The sequence below is a fragment of the Asterias amurensis genome, chromosome 21, assembly GCF_032118995.1.
Source record: "Asterias amurensis chromosome 21, ASM3211899v1".
Taxonomy (NCBI): Eukaryota; Metazoa; Echinodermata; class Asteroidea; order Forcipulatida; family Asteriidae; genus Asterias; species Asterias amurensis.
The window spans coordinates 146,411-165,840 of NC_092668.1; the positions used below are offsets into that span (position 1 = coordinate 146,411).

The 19,430-nt window shown below is 37.0% G+C and overlaps 1 protein-coding gene across 2 annotated transcripts in view; it reads left to right on the forward strand.

The window, feature by feature from the left end:
• The window catches only part of LOC139953282 (synaptotagmin-15-like), a 58,116-nt gene that overhangs the window by 33,079 nt on the left and 5,607 nt on the right, over positions 1-19,430 (forward strand). For both annotated transcript variants that reach the window (XM_071952759.1, XM_071952761.1), the window contains exons 3-7: positions 7,792-8,463; positions 16,087-16,228; positions 17,593-17,766; positions 18,129-18,465; positions 19,144-19,270. In XM_071952759.1, coding sequence (XP_071808860.1) covers positions 8,232-8,463; positions 16,087-16,228; positions 17,593-17,766; positions 18,129-18,465; positions 19,144-19,270 — 1,012 coding nt within the window. In that variant the 5' untranslated portion in view covers positions 7,792-8,231. The remainder of the gene's footprint in view (positions 1-7,791; positions 8,464-16,086; positions 16,229-17,592; positions 17,767-18,128; positions 18,466-19,143; positions 19,271-19,430) is intronic.

The window sequence follows — 19,430 nt, forward strand, 5'->3', positions numbered from 1 at the left end:
TTAAAAGGTTATGTGTTCTGTTTTCTGTTTTCTACCTCGGAAGTTATGACTGCATCAGTGTCTCGACATGGAGCCTTTAGTCCCAGCGAATCTGATGTTTCATGGTTGGAAACACAACTACATAATTACACGTCTACCTGTTCTACAATGTACATGTAGTTTGATGAAAAGAGCCGAGCAGACATACATGTATTCTCATGTATATCGAGTTACGAACCAACTTGCGAAAGGGCTATAACAAGATTTCATTAGGTTCGTGAGGTATTCCAAAGTTTATCAGAATCGGGTAATTTTATCCAAGTGCCCGAAATCGGCAGATACATTGAGACAATTAAGTGAACAAGTTGCATGTGTTGGATTTTAGAATACATAATGGTGACATGTTTGATCAAAAGCTAAGCAATTAACAGGAGGCGTTGTTTTGTCTGGGCTGCTTGTGGGTGCACTTCGGTGTGCCATGATGGTGATAGGTTAGCTGCTGCCAAGCAGTAGAACAGGGTGTGGTTTGTGTGGAGGAACTAGTGTAAGGACTTGATTCCAGTTTGCGGTCCAAACTATTGTGATCTTTACAGGGCGGGAACTAAAGATTTAGGTTTGCTGACCACATGGTCAATGGGAGACTTTTATGACGCTAGGTGGCAGCAAACTTACATGGTCAATTTGTTGTTCTCGGTTATGTGCGCATTTTCAAAACTACTTCAGACAAAGGAAAATACCAGGTAAGTCTGCTGCCACCCAGCGTTCCAAAGATTCCGTTCTGACCCACAAGTTTTGAGAGTGTTATTTAGATATAAATATTTGTTATCAAAATGGTTTGCTTATCAGAGATCGACAAGAATTGAATGGGCGCAGATTTAAATCTAAAGAAATTTGATAAGCGTGACCTGCTTACCATATTAGCGATTAGCAATTTAATGAGATTAGGACATGCTGAGGTCATCTTCAACAACAACATGCTAACAGTAATTGCAAGATCATGACGTCTTTATTTACTTAATCATAACCCCTGTAGACAACATCTCCAGTCCTGACTAATTCTAACACAGCAGACCATTTACACAAGTAGTCTGTTGTTTACATTTAATATTAATATCTCATATTCCTATTATAAACTTGCAATGGCTCCCTCATTCATATGCCTGTCTTTTCAACAAAGAAGGCGCCTGAAACCAGACCTACATCACAATATGATTAAAGAGCCAAGATTGCTTGAAGAGTCAATATTATTGCAATAGTTATACGGTTTATCATATTATAGACAAACATGGTTTGTTTTAAGAGTTGAATTTAATCATCTGTTGTGATGCGGTTAGTGATAAAACATTTTGAAATCTTCCCTCAGAACGACTCGGCTTTGGATAAGACAAGTTTGATCCTTGCGCGCAACCATGATAAATATTATTGGTTCATCCATGGAGGAAGAAAATAGACTTCCTCCATGGTTCATCGGAGCGACTTATTAGAAGGTCGACTAAAGGCAGACGAAAACTAAGACCCTCGGAAAAGGGAGGCGGTGTAGATGTAGTCCAATAGCAGCCGAAGGCCGTGTTGGATCTTATTCAAATCTTATTATAAGCTTAGCCCTGTAGCAAGAACACCCTGCAATTAGCATTATCGATAGCATTGCCCCATATCAGACGCTCCTTTAAAGACAAACTTTGGGGATCTGTCGATTGTCAGTCAAATATATACTTTTATTTCGCCTGAGAGCTTAAGGCGTCAGATTAGTTCCAGGAGTAATCGTCTTGCAGATTATTTCAGTCTGAAATTCTCTTGTTTTTTTAGCAAAATCTGTGAAAGCAATGTCAACAAAAAGGGCCCATCACGTGGTATGTCTAAATAACCTGACAAGAACCATTCTCCTGAGTTACAATCTTCAAGACGTTTTCATAATTTACTTTGTCTTCTGTCACCTACAAAGAAACTTATAAAAATAAAAAGTAGTCTAGTCAAACATAAGAGTTACAGTTAGTTATACATTCCCTTTAAGTGGTGGTTTAGCACTCGTAACTAAGTGCTTTTCCAAATAGCGCATATCCATCCTCGTTTAAAAGCTTGCCATGTCCTGTAATAATTTATCTTAGGCCTACAAACCTGGACATAATCTCAAGGAAAGGTGTGGTTGTTTAGCAACCGTAGTCTTTGGCTGAACAAGCCCCTTAAAGACTATTCTTTGAAGTCAAAAATACTTACCATGCTTAATGCGGTGTGGATGTTGTATGAAACAAACAAATATAACATAAATCCTTAAAGCAATGATTTCGATGTAAACTTGGCATTGAAAGCGCCCTCATGTGGTCACATTAAGGTCAATACTTTGCTCTACATCTGAATTGATGGCTTGGGCTACGGCTGTTGCTAAGGGCGTTGCTATGAATGTTCTTTATGTTAACGCAGGATGACGCGGTAATCCAGACGGGCCATAGCCGTAGATGTAGCAACAAGTTCAGACGAGGCATCACATAACTTATCAAACTAATATGAGTCTAAACTTTACTTCTGTGTGCTCAGCACAAGTTGAAGCATTGACACAAGTTGAAACATTAAACACCCAACCTGTTTATGAAGAGCTCATAAGCCACCATGCAGACATAATCTGATTGGAATAGTTTTTAAACCTATTACTGTATTAGAGCAGTAAGTCGTTGCGAATAGCATCGTGAGTTGTTTAAAGAAGAGTCATAAATATTGTTTGTTTTTTTGTCAACCGAGTTATAGGCCAAGTTGAAAACTAACATTAAACTAAATGTCATTAGGAAAGTTTAAGCTGAATAAAGTGTCGACTTGTTGGAAGAAAAACCCTAGCAGCAATCTTTAATAACTATTTTCATTAAGAAACTCGAATATCGAATTGTGAGATGACTGTGGGTACCAACAGTATCCCCCGCCGAAGCAATCACAAAAGGGAACCACGGAAACTTGAATCTCCAACTGGCGCCTGACTGCATGTTTGGAAGTTCAAAAACTTACGCCAATGTTAATTGACTTCTAAATCAACAGGTGCTCTTCAGTAATTTCGCATGATGCTAACAAAGCTTTTACCATTTATAACAAGTTTCTGATTGGGCCATGTGTAAAGTATTGCTGTAGCTAGAAAAACATGTTTTAGTTCGATGTCGACCACAACTGTACGCCAACACGTTTATATTTCCAAAGCGTGGTAGGCTTAACTGTGTTACTTTAAATGCATTATTCGTGAGCCTTACTTGGTTGAAATGATTGCACTCTTCCAATTACTAACGTTTCAATAAACATTTGACGTGAGTTTGCGCGCAGTTCATTGAGCCTAAATCCTCCAAAGTCTTAAGTTATTTGCTTAATAACAAGGGCAAACAAATCTCACTGGGTTACAGTACTATACAAGATAACGTGTCTCATTCCACATTGCCAAAAACACATTCACTAATATGTTTTATTTCATCTCGTCCAAACCCTTTTCATGCAATAGATTTGTTTTGTAGGAATAATAAACTGAAATAAAGAATGGCTATTGGCTCAGGTGACTCCATAGGAATGCATGACCTTCAAAACGTCACGGCTAAAATTATATTGGGCTGCGCGCTACAGTTAGTGTGTCTATCAATTAAATTGCTCGAGTAAGCAACGTGAAATGACGCTTCTACGCTTTTCTCTCGTTGATGGCTATCGTAATAATTGCTTTGATATTACACTTTGGCATATCGTCAGAGAGTCTACGGTATAGTCATAAAGTAATGGTGACATTTTGTAGTATACATAAATTAGGGATATTGTCATAACGCTGAACTTATACTATTATAATGAACAACATTGAAACTCTAGATTTTGTAGAGGTGTTGGTGATTTTTTTAAATAATAGTTGAACTAAAAGTCACGGAGCATTAGAACAAACATGATCAAAATCACACACAATTAAGTTTACATGAAAGATTGATATAAGAAAACTGAAGTTGTTTTTTTACAATTTGCGGATATCGGTAATATTTCCTTTCATGTATAAGTTTGTCCGAAAATAGGCAATCTGCATTTTTCTTTCGAATCAGAATTCCCAAAGGAGACCTGCGTGCTTATCGTCCGAAACGCTGTCATCCGGTATAACGTTGTTTGTACATGTTGCTATGGCAACTAAATTCAGTAAAATAGCCGCTAAACCGCAGTGTTTAAATTACTTTGAAATGGAGGCTAATTTTTGTACATTGTTAAAAACAACAGTTTCGTAGAAAGAAGCTAATCTCTAACTTGTTTGAGGCTAACTAATCATGTTATTGCGAACTTCGATTTGGTTGAATGAAGCGTATAACAAGATTAGAATGAGACTATCTTTAATTACTGAGGTTTGTAAGAAAGACATCACAAAGTCGTACCAATGGAGTTTTATTTTCAAACTATCGGCTTTCACTAGTTAAGAAACAGGTTGATGCTTTGTCACTTATAAATTATTACCAAATGGCAAACAAGGAGGTTTGGTTATTTTCGACAATTCTTTTTTTATAATAATATTTAATCAGGATTAACTCATTGAGTAAGTGAATGATGTAGGTTCGCAACACATCTTCTGTGGATACAAGTTATCCGAATATTCTTTGATTGGGAAGTAGATATGTTTAAACTATGTCGTCACAATACTAAAATACTGGGACTTTGTCATGTTGTTCTTCTACTTCAGAAGGTAATACATGCAACTTCATATCCGACTAAACCGATCGTGTATTGCTTTCAAATGTTATCCTGCCATTTCACAAGCGTCCTTGAATTATACAATCCTGCCGTAGAACTCATTGGCCTGGAGGTAATTGGCATAACTTATAGTCACATGATATCAGAGCCATATCTCCGCATAACTTTAGGGGAGGTTTTATAAATCAAGCAGAATATTCATTTTTTGTTCATGCTCTTTCTCCATGGGTTAAAAAAACACCGGACGGAGTCCCCCCGAGGCACATATCCCTCTTTACAAAAAATATTAATTAATTTTATGAATTGTGGGGTTTTGTTACCACTTGAAATGTGAAGTTATAATTATACCAAGAACTGGTTGTCATTTCCTGTATCATAAATCTCTCTTGGTTTGTTTAAAATATTCAACTTCTCAACATTAAGTTTACCGTGTACAGGCATTACACAACTTATTAAAATCTTCTAGGAATAATTATAGAGTGGTTTGTTACAAGATCCCGAGACCTTTCACAAAATACCAAATTCTACAGAACTTTTAAAATTCGATGTGTGTAGAATATTCAAACAAGCAATTGCTCGATTTTCAGATCAATATCACAGACCAGACAGAAGTCCACATCCTACCACGGCAAAACGTTTACTGCCCATCACTTGAGAAAATACTACAACGTCTCAATGTCACTTGAGAAAATACTACAACGTCTCAATGTCACTTGAGAAAATACTACAACGTCTCAATGTCACTTCTTTCACCCTTGAACTCAATTTATTTTAAATCACCAAATACTGTTATCCCTTTCCACTTCTTTCCTTTTTCTTCAATGTCAGTCCACCACTGCCATTCCAGAGGGGTCTTCTAAGCCAATAACTACAAACCTCAGACATTAATAAAATGACCAGCATTGAATAAAAAGCCAAATCTCATTAACTCTTTTACCTCATTGTAAACATTTGTTGATACTACTAGTCGTCTGGACTCAATGAAGGATGCAGATTCAGTTTCATCTAACATTAATACCATCGTTTGGTCTGAAATCTGCATCCTCTCTCGATACTCTAGCTGGATTACTTTCAGGTGATTAAGTCGAAAGGTGAATCCATTAAGTAAAATTACTTAGAATAAATCGAATCAAATGTTTCCTTATGTTGAAGATGTTTGTACACGGGTATGTATTCTGTATTTATCGAACTTTTGTAAATTTGTTGAGTTGTTCAACTGTATTGAAGCATTGACTAGTTAATTTCATTTCCTGTCTGCACATTATGTAAACCATATACCGTCCTACTCGGCACTTGGGTCTATATACCTACACGACTCTTAAGAGTACCGCAACATTTTTAAAGTGCAACATTTTTAAGGTCTATACTTTCTGCTCCGTGTGTTACTTCTCTGACATAGGACCTGTGATACATTACTCTTTCAGTACACATAGTCATATTCAGTGTTTTTTGATTGCCATTGACAACTTCTAGCAAACAATTATACCTTTCTATTTTACAATTCCACTTATTCACTTACTCACAATTGTAAGGGAGCTTTCAAATGATTTGAAAGGTTACTCTACAATAGACCAAGATGCAGTGTGCATAAAACAGACATCTTAAAGTACAGTTAAGTCTTTACTCGGTTGAACGGTGAACCATTGAAGTACAACTTATAGAATTGCTTCTTCCAGCCTGTGACATGACAAACTTCAGTTTAAGGAGTTTTTTTTTCACCTACATCTTTCTGGTTACTCCTTTAAACCGAACTGAGGTGCGAAATGTAAAAGATGGAGTTCCAGAATATTTGTATTCGATATTATTCTGACCAACCTTCATAATAACGGTAACCCTTGTAACAACTGAGGTGTGAATAGAGTCTAGAGACTGCACTACCCACGGTTCAAGCCTTGGAAAACACTCGGCTAAAGTTAGAATTATATTAAAAAGGAAGGAAAAAAGAGAAGAAAAAAACCCAGATAGTTTCTGCACAGCGAATGTCTACTTTGCTATTTCGATGTTTTACATTCGCATACGACCAATACATTGAATGTTTTTTTTTCTTCTTCGAGATTGGACATTGCTGTACAAACCTATGTGAGTGTGAATGTCCAATGTTCAATGAACATTATTAAACGTTACTTTTAAAACATTATGCCATCGATTGAAGCTTGTATGATCAAGTCTGGGCAGCATCAACGTTCTCAATGTAAATTTAGTTAAATCATGCACCCGAAACACCCATTCGCCTATCAATATACAAAATTGATAAAAACAATCCCACTTTCTCCCTCTCTCAAGAAGACATCTTCGACACTCAATCCTCTACAAAACTCGTATAAATACCCCCCTTTCTCCATAATTTTGTTTCAAGGATATTGTTGATGGAAAGAACCACACTTACATATCGCCAAAGAAAATGCACAGTTGCTGCTCGAGTCTAGCGCTGACACAGCGATCCAGGGCTCTCCGTCATATGTTTGTCCTCTTAGGAAAACAGTCTGATCATATTCTATGATGTACTTGAAGGCCTAAGATAATACTCCGTCTAAAGTGTCTTCAAACAAACTTAGCTTTCTTTTCCTCCTGAGATGGTAACTGTCCAGTCGCAACAACCAGAAATTTATCTGCCTGTTAGCCACAAGAAGCAGTCAAAGAACTTGCCCAATATGTCTCAAGGGGGTTATTCTTCTTTAGAAACCCCCCTTTTCGGTTTCTAAAGGGTTTTTTTTTCCTTGGAAAGAGTAGATAACTTTAAAGTCAACAATCTGGACATAAAACAATTACGATGACAATTGATTTCACTGGGCCATTTTAATGTTTTTCTCTGCCTGAATGTGTCTTCTCCGTCTATGATCTTGTTAAGCACTATAGAGAGCAATGTATAATTACAACACCAACACTAATTATAAGTCAATGTATATTGGAGGCCAACTAAACAACTCGTCTCGTAAAATGTATCGCACTTCAGTTTCCTTGAAAAAAGAGACACACAAACTTAAGAGTAGCTCAGTTTGAAATTGTTATGTACGCTGATGAATATTTAAATATTTAGTATTGAAAACGCATGACTGGGTTATGTTTTCATTTGCTTACTAGTTTCCGCCTTTGGATATTAACATTGTACTTATCTGTCCTCCTTTTCTCTTACAGATCTTCAGTTGAATCTTAATGCAGTAACTCCTTAGTCTATGGATGTTGCAGAAGAAGCCACTGACTACGTCTTATAAGACGTAAGATGTTAGCTTGACACCATCCGAAGGGACGGAGGGATAAACACGCCTTCTAATGCTTATCACTTTCTTCCTCTCAAGGGGAGTTGAGTGACACAGTCAGTGCATTTGTCGCAAGGAATATAAAGGTTCAAGTCGTCCGTATGTCCCTTTCCTAGAGTCAATTGGGAAACTCTTTACTGAGTTGAAGTGCATATATCCCAGCAGATCTTTCAATAATTTGGATGATAAAGGGATCAGTCATCTTGATGTTTGGTTTGTTGAAGTTGGAGAGGGAGAGCTAGTAGTACTATATCTCCACGGTAGTTGGAACTGAACCTTTTCACGGTAGAGAGAGTTTACTTTTCTTACCAAGTCATCATGGGAATCATAGCTGTTCTTGATATGCTTTGTTGCTGCTGTGAAGGATGGAGACGGAAACTCAAGAACTCTGAGTCCACTACGGCTATAGTTCAGTCGCCTCTTAAATCTCCTGCTAGATCCCCAGCCAGACATCATCATAAACGGTCAGCTAGTACTCCATCAGAGAGAAGCTTTCATTTCTTGGTTACTAATCCTGTAGGGAGAACGGAGCTAAGACATGTACAACCCGGTAAGTTACATATTATCATAATCAACAGTTTTATAATTCATTGGGATAAACTAATTCAATATGTATCGTTTTCCCATAGGTTTGATGCATTTTTGAGTCTAACTTACACAAAACAATACCCTTTTTGTTGTTGGCAATGTTGCTCTTTTTGTATGAAACTTTGTTTTGTTAAATATTTTGCTGAAAAATCAGAACAATTGAGTCTGTACAACAAGCTTCAGTATTCGACTATATAGGATACCAATAATGTTATTATGAAAACCAATGGCTGACGTTTCTAATATCATGCTCGTGCTTATAAAAGAGGGCATTGTAAGATGGTTGTTTCCACATCAAGGCTTTATGGTACAATATGAAGGCAACCCATATTATATAAAGAGAGTTGCGTTTAAAGGCAACAACAGTCGATATCCTTACACTAGGAGGAAATGCACACGCATCCTTTCAAATTTGAATTTGAAACGTAAACGGTAATTAACGTACATCCAGTTCCTGACTCAGTCTGACTCCGACTAGAAACCAGACCAAACCGCTCCAGGGAATGAAGGTCACAAAATAAACAAATCGTTGAATGTTTTTCTTTCCGTTTTTTGAAGTAGCTGGTCTAAAACGTTAACCCATTTCATTGACAATCGATAAAGTAAATTCTATGGTTTGCCCTATAAGACTGCACTATATTTGTTATATCAATAATGACTTATGTGTGATCCAGGGCATATATCAATTAAATATCGATATCAGAATGTCAGATCCTTTGACATCATTATGAAAAGCGTCTATTGTGACATTGCTGCTTTCAGGATCGAACCCACCGTTGGTATAGCAACGACTTGAGACGCAGAAACATGTCACATCTGGCTGGTTTTTAATGAACACATTTTACGAAATGTTAGATAATTATCTGGACACTAAAACTGGAAAAAATATGTTATTCGAGTTAATTTGAACCTTGTGTAATTTGAGGTTAATAAGGAGATACTGTTCCTGTCGAATTTAATCAAAAGAACATTTCTTTCTTTCATTTATTCACAAACATAATTTCGCGAAAAGGTTCTCGATCCTTCAGCCCAAATCAACATTTGTTCTTTAAAGATTCTAAATGTCAGCATATCATGCAGAGGGATAATCAAATTATTTATGCACCTCATTTAAAGGTGGAAATGGAAATTAAACATAAACAAATTGTACTCTTTCTTGGTGTCCATGCCAGAGTGCAGACTTCTCATTGATGTTCGCTTATATTAATTTGCCTGAGTATTATTTACTTTTATCGAAGTAATTGATTGGTTATGAGAGTTGGTCCGTTTAAAATCTCAAAGTTCAATATGGTATATAACCGATCTGGAGCGTACAGTGGGATTGAAGTGGCACCAATAGACGAGTTGGTGATGTACATGTAGTTGGAAAATTCAAGTAAATATTCATTACTTGAAGATGTCTTGATGAATATACCCTTATTGACAAAACCGACCCTGTTCACTTAAGTTCAAAATGATGTTTCATGAAAAAAAGGTTCCATTTGTGTACCGGTAATAGTCAGCCTCTAAATACTGAGATAAATCCCGTACAAATAGTGAAGATGTAGCCAAGCACTGACCCATAGGGCACAGCAAACACGTCGAACCTCGTTACTCCCTGGACCGCTGCTAATGCTGTAAATAAACAGGCTTGCCAATTCTTAAATTGAATATGATTTAGAAATTGAACCACGATTGACGGGAGTTGTTATAAACGTAGTCAGATTAACTTCACTCTACTTTTGGAAATCCTCATCAAATTCTCATCACAGACCCAGCGCTTCTTTTACACTGTACATCTCATCATTGTATTAATCGATGATCAGAAGAGGGCACCATACCAGGGGAGAAAACAATTATAATTATAATTATTTGTTGCAAACTGCTTACTAACCAAAATGACCTAGTAAACAACAGTTAATGGCCGGACGTTTCGACCTTAGCTTCTGTCTCTATAAGGCTTATTATGAAAACGCAAGAAACATTAACAGGTAGATAAGTTTTATTTAAGGAGCACATATTCATCCATGTTGCGATATCATTTAGCCCTCGAGAAAGACTCTGCAGGGTTGGAACGTCAGGTCAATAACTATTTGTTTGCAGTTTTTCTTATGATCCAAGCTAAAATCCTTAAACATTGTATAATAATTTGTGTTATGTATCGTCTGTGTACCTTCGTTGATGTTGATATTTAAATGTATGCAACTATTTTTTACCCTCTTAAATATTGAATGCATCCAGTCATCTTTTTTTTCATAAAAATGAATTGAAGACTCGTAGTCAAAAGTACCACAATATGTTCCGTTGTGTGAATTATGACGGCTATTATCTTTACTTCCGCTGTCATTACTTAAACATTACTGAATCGGCAAATGTCCGTCTCATGATCAACGTTAAACACATCCAGCATATTATTGTAATTTGCTTCGCACACTCTCAACCACATGATACCTCTTTTAAAATTGTTGCAATATCACCCAAAGAGCTGTACCATTTTAACATATTTCCATCATCACATTTCACTTGGCGCTCAAACCCCCTTTCGTGTCCCCAAGCTGGGAGCCATCACTGACTATTACGCCGACCAACAAGATAAATTCATCAGACGGTTTTTTAAGAAAGTGTGTTTGCCTGGACTAAAAACCGCCTCTGGACCCATGGTCGGCCGTGCACAGTACACAGCAAACACGTATCGATTTAATATAGCAATGAACAACCGTACCTTGCATTTCATTTTCCCCCATACGTTTAGAATGATCAATTTAACCAACCAGAAACTGCTAAGGAAATCAAACAGATTGTTTGTATACATGTAGAGAGGCATAATTGATACACCGATTGGTTGACCAATTGGATTTGTCAGACTCAAAATTAGCGGAACACAGAATGAAAAAATATCCATTGAGGTATCATAGCAGTAGATGTGGTGATTGGTTGGCTCCTGTTTGTTTGTTTGTTTGTTTGTTTGTTTGTTTGTTTGTTTAGATGATCTTCCCTTCTAGGGAACTCGACAAACTCCCACAAAGGGATGTAAACGCCATCTGGCAACAACCAATCTCTATTACATTGGTATAACGTCTATGAATATGAAATGCAAAAATCAAGAAATTGTGATTCAGAACCTAGACGACAATACTTGTTCTAGTCATTGTGAAATCTGTGATTAGCTTGGTAGGAATCGAACCCACAACCTTGTGATTGTAAGTCTTGCAGTCTCCAGACGTATCCATACCCGCCTTGAATATCGAATAAAGCTACCCTGGTGTCTTTTGTCCAATCAAATAATTGTTAAACCTTAAACTTAATTTGGTTGTATTGCAATTAAAGAGTGTTATGGCTGTGGCTGGGTCGTCACCTGGTTATGTGTTGAGGAATATGACGCACATACCATAAGCCGTAGCCATACGTCACTGGGGGGCTTGACGTCTGATCAATGACGTTTGTGAACTTTTAAGAATGATGACAACATTTTGAATGGTGTGGTGATGTTGTGGCGATCTAAACCGGTCACACTTCTTAGTATTTGTCATGCTATACTCTGAACTACTGCAGAGGATCATGAAGTCACTAAATTAACATTTGGGACATTCAAATAATGTAAATGTAGTCAATTCATCTTGCTGTCAATAAATATTGTTGATCAAAGCAAGATTATTGGCTCAAAACCTAAAATACGATCTAGATAAAAAAATCTTATGACACAAACACATGAAGAGGTTGGAACAAGTTTTCGATTGGCCCGCATGTTTTCCGAAGGATTTTAAAACAAATTCAAACTTGGCCAATAGCGCCGTACAAGCCGCCTTCTAAGAAAATACATAATAATTCCTGAATAACAACATTTTACCTGCAACTTATGCATGAGCAATTATTGTCATAAACCTGTTTGGTTGTGCAAAACTGACAGAGATCAACGATTGTAAATCCAACCTATTAAATTGTAAAAAAGAGAAAAAATACATTCTTTACATGTTGTTGCATGCTAGACGGGAAGCTTTGCATCGGATATGAGAGTGAATTACAAACAGTCGTCTGCCCCATGAGACCGTTTACGGGGCTGAGTGATATAGGATGGCGTAAAATACTATTCATCTAATGCTAATCGATTTTATACAAGAAGACCCCTTATAGTTGTAACAGACGGGTGTTTCATGAACGCCCATTTTATTCTCAAATGGGACTTGTGTTTATCTGGTGTCATTCTCAGTTGGGATTTATGTTTATCTGGTGTCATTCTCAGTAGGGACTTATGTTTATCGCAAAAAAACCCAAAATGTCTTCTGATGGCACTCTGTATTAACGGCCGCCTACCGCCCATCCACCACACCTGCCTTTGAAAAGAAAGCCAGGATCCCTACTAATTACATATATAGATCCACTCTTACTTTCAAAACGGACTCTTGCACTTTGGCAATTAATAACAAGAGAGAAGAAAGGAGACAACAAATTAATATAATTTACACATTCTACTAGAAACCACTTAGCGGTCTACATTTGGCTGGTTGAGCCGGCGGCCATCTTGTTTGACCTGACAAAATGGTTGACTAGCTTAATTAATTGTATTAGAAAAGTTTAACGAACTGAGCTGAAATTGATACAAGTGATGCACAGCTTGTATTAGTAAGTTCTGAGTGTGTACATAATCGTCCGATATTGAATTGTGGATTTCTTAATCATCTCACCCACTGCTTTGTCAATGAGTTGTTTTCTATGATATAATTATTATGTGGATAATTATGTGCTCTAATGATTCTGTCATGATATTAATGAGGGATTGTTGCATCTTGCCTTCAATTACTGTATTAATAGGGGGGGGGGGGGCTGCGCAAGTCAAATGAACGAAATCAATTATTGTAAATCATTTCGGACATTTTTTTTTTAACATCTTGTATTCTTTGCATACTTATAACCAATCGTCCTCAATTGTTATGATCAACTGCAAAATATTGTTTCAAATATTAAACAAATAATATATGGAGTCTTGTAGAAATATAACAGAAAGTTAACTCAGCTGAAAAATGGACACACAAAACAGCAAAATTAACACATCTATAAACTAGACGAGCAACCCTTGTAGTGGATACGTCTATAGTGAGAAAAATACTCAAGATTTTACCGCAAATAATTAATAAGTTTAGTCTTCAAAGGCAAAAAGCAGGAAGTGAGGATGACAATTTGGCTACCACGTGTCTAAGAAGTAATACAAGTACTTTCTAAATCATTGTAAATGCCAATATTGAGCTTTGCCAGCTACATTTGAACAATTTATTGAGCTATTGTATTCAATCAGAGTGTTATGCCCCAACAGAACTGATTACCCTATGTCTTTTACCTGAGTTGTTTCCGCTAATTGCCCACACAGTTTTCTTTGACATTAGAGTTGAGACACTTGACGGGTAAGACGATATTTTGTTTTGAATCCCGCCAAAGACTTTTGAGTAGAAGTTATTCACTCTGTTGACGGTTCTGCCACACGCTTATAGTGATATCCATGGCATTATAGGAAACCCAGCTCAGCCATTTCGGAATTGCCTATGAAGTGAACGACCGACTAAATACAATTATGCCTTCCGTTTATGTTAATGTATTTTGTTGCTGATCTTATTCGACTGTAGTCAATACTAATCACGTTAGTCGGCACTTGTTCACATGAAATAGGCGTCTGTTTTTCGAGGTTGAATCTTCTAGTTGGAATGCACAGCACAGATTTGAGGCGGGTTTGGGGAGAACGCGGGCGGGAGGAATTGTCGCCTTGTGTCGGATGTCGGGATATTTAACGAGGACTGAAACAACAAAACTCTTACTCTATTCTGTCTGCCGTGTAAATAGGGGGCAAAAGGTCACCTGTATAACGAGTCAATATTAACATTTAAAGTTTAAGGGTAAGCGTGGCTTTTTAAAAAGTAATGACGTGGTGTTTTCTCCCCTGGGATGGTGCCCTCTTCTGATCATCGATTAATACAATGATGAGATGTACAGTGTAAAACTTCACGAGACGCAGATGTATCCTAAACAATTTATCTTAGGCCCATTTAAAACTTCTCAATATATTTTGTAAAGTATAGTTCTTTTTAAGATAATAATCACAATAATCTGTGTGACTTCGTTTATGGTAATGCAAGTTGATGAGAAAAACATTTTATCTGAAACCTCTTTTGCAAAAGATTTAGCTACACTGGTATGACAACACACAGCACACAACAATATCTTTCATCTTTTCTCCAAAATAATCAATTATAACTTCGACTCCATTATTATAATTTTTTTCCGCAAAATGAAGCTTAACAACTCATCTTTTAACATGACAAAATGTATACAGTGACGCGGCTGTTTTCTATGGTAACCAATTAAATCACGTGATATTTTGTTGACGTCATTACGTTCCACTCAGGCAGTCCTAATTTTGAGAAACATGTATAATCTGCAGTGCACAATGCTTCATGGCATATTAAAGGGTCGGTTCTTTAAACTGCAACATGCAGAATAGACAGCTTCATATGAAAGTACATGGACCCAAACTCCACTACTTCAGACCGAAATGTAATTTCATGAAGAGTAATTTTGACAGTTGAGAGAAGAAACGTTTTATTTATTGAAGCATTTTGTAAGAATTGGTTGCAAATTGGTCGGTGTCTTTATTGAATTGAGGGAAGACGAAAAAGTGGAGTTGTGATGGACTTGTAATGAAAAAAACCCTCTAATTGACCCAGATGGGGGCGGTCTCGTTTCAACGAGGAATCCTTTTTGTACATTACTGAAAAACAGGAGTGGATTAGCCAAACCGGGAGAATCAGACTGCGTGTACTTTAAGTTGGTTTATACTCTTTGCTGATGATGTCATTGTAAGCTGATGACGTCATTGAATACTGCTGAGTAGTTTTAGGTGTTGACATTATCACTTAAACGCAGTCCAGCGGGAGTAGATTAGTAAAAGCGGTCTAAATAAGAAGTAAGAAAGGCCTGAATAAACTCTCTTTTCAATCTCAAAATGATGTCCTCAGATGTTGGATATTGACATTGCTTTTGAATGGTATTGAATACAATGGCAACACCATTCTAACCTGAGGTTTGAAACTTTGAATTGTTTCAAACTCATACGAAGTTTGGACCTGAGAACAAATGAGGTGTAAAGGACAAGAAAGACTATGTAGACTTCCACACAGTGTTGTTTACAGAAATTACCTCTGAATAATAGATTTTTCCTGACAGAGCAACAAGGTATTGTCCACAGAATGTCTGCGACATCGAGCTTTGTCTGTCTTTCAAACCGAAGATTTATAACAAAAGGGGAAATAATGTGGGGTTCAAGTTTGTCCACAAGACGCACAGTTCAGCAAATGTTGGTCTAGTATGGATGTCATTAATGCACAGTTCAGCAAATGTTGGTCAAGTAATGGATGTCATTAATGCACCAACCTTGTGTTTGTGAACTGTCCACGTTGGACCCTTAGTGATCTTGAGATCGTTTCAATTGGTACGCTGATTATTATCTGCCTACCACGATTTCTGCTTTAAGTGCTTGAAAGACATTATGCCAAGGGAATACATGGAGGTACACTGAAGGCCTATTCAAACTAAACCGATTTTTCCCCCATTTTTTTTCCAGGCACAGACCCCTACTATAGCGAAGAAGATAGTCCATCATCTGCTGAGGAAGTGTCTAAATCAAGCGAAGACATTCGTAGGAACACATTATCAGCGCCCCCAACGCCTGAACGAATCCGGAAAAGAAGTCTAGAGTCAGTCCGGTAAAACACATCATGGTGCTTAGCACTGTTTCTAACAACTAACCTGTTCTCATGAAGACGATCAGAGCATACTGATCGAAATGTTCAGTTGTCAATCACTAGTTCTTATCAGAATCAACACTACTCAAAACAGACTCTTACTGTGTAACTTACAAATCAAACATTTCACAATTCAGTGTAGTACAAAACGTAGTTTCCCAAACTGAGATCAAACGAGTTTGACATGAAAAGCCGTGTCTGAATTGCCGGCTTACGCAGTGGTTTGGACACATCTATCCTCGTTCTTGTTACAGTCATTGATTCGCTATAGCCATTAAACCTTAGCCGTAGCCAAACTGAGTGGATTCAGACACGTCTATATAATGAAAATCTATTTTCAACGTGAGAAGTAAGCCGTTGGTTATAGCAGCCATGTCGTGTAATTTATCTTGATTCAAAGAGAGTAAACATAATTGGTAACAACAGTTGTTTTCATTAAAGAAGGAATGACAAGTTAGTGGTTCGAACATAGTCTTTTTCTTAAAGATTAAGCAATAAGATTGCTCTCAAATATTATTAAAAATAGGTACCTTATCTTAATTCAAAGAAAGAAAAAAGGACGCGTTTAACAACAGGAAGAAGCTTTCTATGAAACATGCAGCTTCGTAACATTTCTAATTGGGAAGCTCGGCTTACGTTAAGCACTTGCGCAATAGGCACATTATCCACTGTTAAACTAAAAGTGTCTTGGGATTTGGCCATCATTACTGAACAATATTGCCATCATCTTTCTTCCTCCCTTGGCTCTTCTAAACCCTCTTTAAAAATCATAACAAATATTATGATACATATCTAATGGATATCAGGGGACGTATATTTAAATATTGAACAAACATTACTGCAGAACTTAAATCCGCTCATATGCAATCTATTCCCTGAAGTTGACTGCCAATTGATGTTGAAAAAAAGACAATAATTTTGTTGTTTGCTTCCAGACCAAATTATAACTAATGCACACAGGGAAAAGTGCATCCTTTTTCTTATTCCAAATTAAGCAGACAACAAGAAAGAACCGACAAACCAACTCCTTCCCTTTCAGTCAAGATGAATCTCTACTTATGTATTTCTGACCGATTCATGTGTAAAACCTGAGGATGATTTTTTCACATTTTGGAGTGGAAAAGAGGAAAAGAAAATGTAGTTGCCTTAAAGCCCTGTTTTGACAGCAATTTTCAGACTGCATATTAAGCCTGTTAATTAAAATAATAAAACTGACCAAATGCAGTTCAAATTAAACCCGTATATAATGCTTTATGGATGTAACTAATGTGTTTGCGACAGATCGATGTAAATTTGAACATTTGAATAATTTAATCTGTTTTCAGATACTCCTGTGAGCTCGGTCAAATTCAACCTGAGCTTTATGTGACTGAGGATACGGGTAAAAGTAAACCACTTCTTATAAGTAGCGGCAAGAAGAATAAGAAGGATGAAGAAGTTGCTGAAGAAGCTTATGGTACAATCTCAATTGCTATCAAGTATGAGCAACACAGACAAAGGTAATTCACTGCTGTGTAGGAGACTGTGACTTTTAACTTAGTTAGTTTTTGTGGTAACGGAAAGTATTTTTATTTTTTTTTATTTTTTTTGATATCAGGGATTTGTATTGGTTCTGGCACATCTATGATGAGAGTTAAAAAGTTGCCTTGACCCGAAATGTGTTTATTATTGTAATCTTTATTTCGTAAAAACTTCTAGAGATTTAAAACCAATAAATGTCTGGAACATTTGAAAATGATAATATACAAACAGGTTTGTCATTATATCGGAAGGCAGGGGAGCTTGAAGTATTTATGCTAATGAAAGGATAACTATACTTTTTCGAAAACATTGATCGTATTTTTATTTATTTTTTCTTCAGGGTCACAGTTCACCTCTACAATGTTACTGACCTTCCGGCCAAAGGTCAACGAGAAGGCGTTGATGCTGTCGTCCATGGCTGCCTCCTTCCCGATGAGAAGCTCAACCTCAAATCCAAAATCATAAAGGATACCCTCAACCCCATATTTGATGATACCATGGAATTCCCTGTCGACCCATCCAAGGACTTTTCCTTGCAAGCTTTGAGATTGTCTGTTTTCGATTCTGAGAACTGTAGTAAGATTTGCGCTATTGCACATACCATTATACCCTTAACCGATTGTGATATGGATGGAAAACAGAAAGAAATTAAGAAGAAACTTCAAAAGAAAGCAGAGGTGAGTCTGCCCTTTATATGCCGTTGAGGGCATTATAAATTCAACATGTTAATTAAAATTCAATTTGCCGATCTTTCAAGTCAAGTATCATTAAGGGTTTTGAGAACGGCGCCTACGACACAATGTAATTAATACTTACCCTTTGACAAAACACAAATGCTAGGGATGTTTCGAACATCAGTTACCAGCATCACATTTTGCTGGATTGTAATTTAAAAGTTCATTGGGAATAATTCTGTCTACACCTAGCGAAGCACGTCAAATCATGTTCACTCTCTCGTAAATGTCTTTGGCACAGTTTCCTACAATGTATCACGCACGTAGAAACCCAGTATTTTATTACTCTCTACCTCTGGAAGTCTCAAAAGTGCATCAGGGTAAATGGGTTCATTGTGGGGGAGTAGTTTCCAGAAATTCGATATCTCAATCTCGAAATGACTCGGTTATTGCCGCGTTTGACTAAATATCTAGCATTCAAGAGGCATCTACGAAATATCCTAAATTTGCGGGGTTCATCTTGATTTAATTTGATCTGGTAAGGACGGTCTGCGTTGACACATCATCGACGTTTCGACCAGCTTCCATAATTATCATCAGAATGAAACCAGAATCCGGACCTTTCCAATTCTGATGAAATTAAATATCAGTGCACTTTAATTTCTATTTTTGTCCTTTTAGATGGTTGGAGATTTAGGTCGCCTGTATCTATCGCTAGCATATCTCCCATCTCAGGACAGACTTTCTTGTTTCATCGTAAGAGCGAGAGGTCTCGTACCAGAGAAAGGAACTAGTCAAGACAATCTAGGTAAGATACAGATCTTATAAAGGCTCCAGATTATTTTACATTCAGGGGGGCTAAGCATTAAAGCACTATTAAAATGCGATTTATATTGTAATCAAAATAAGTTTTGTTATCATTACTAAACATCTCCTTTCAATCATTGTATATTGTAGTTGTCCTTCCA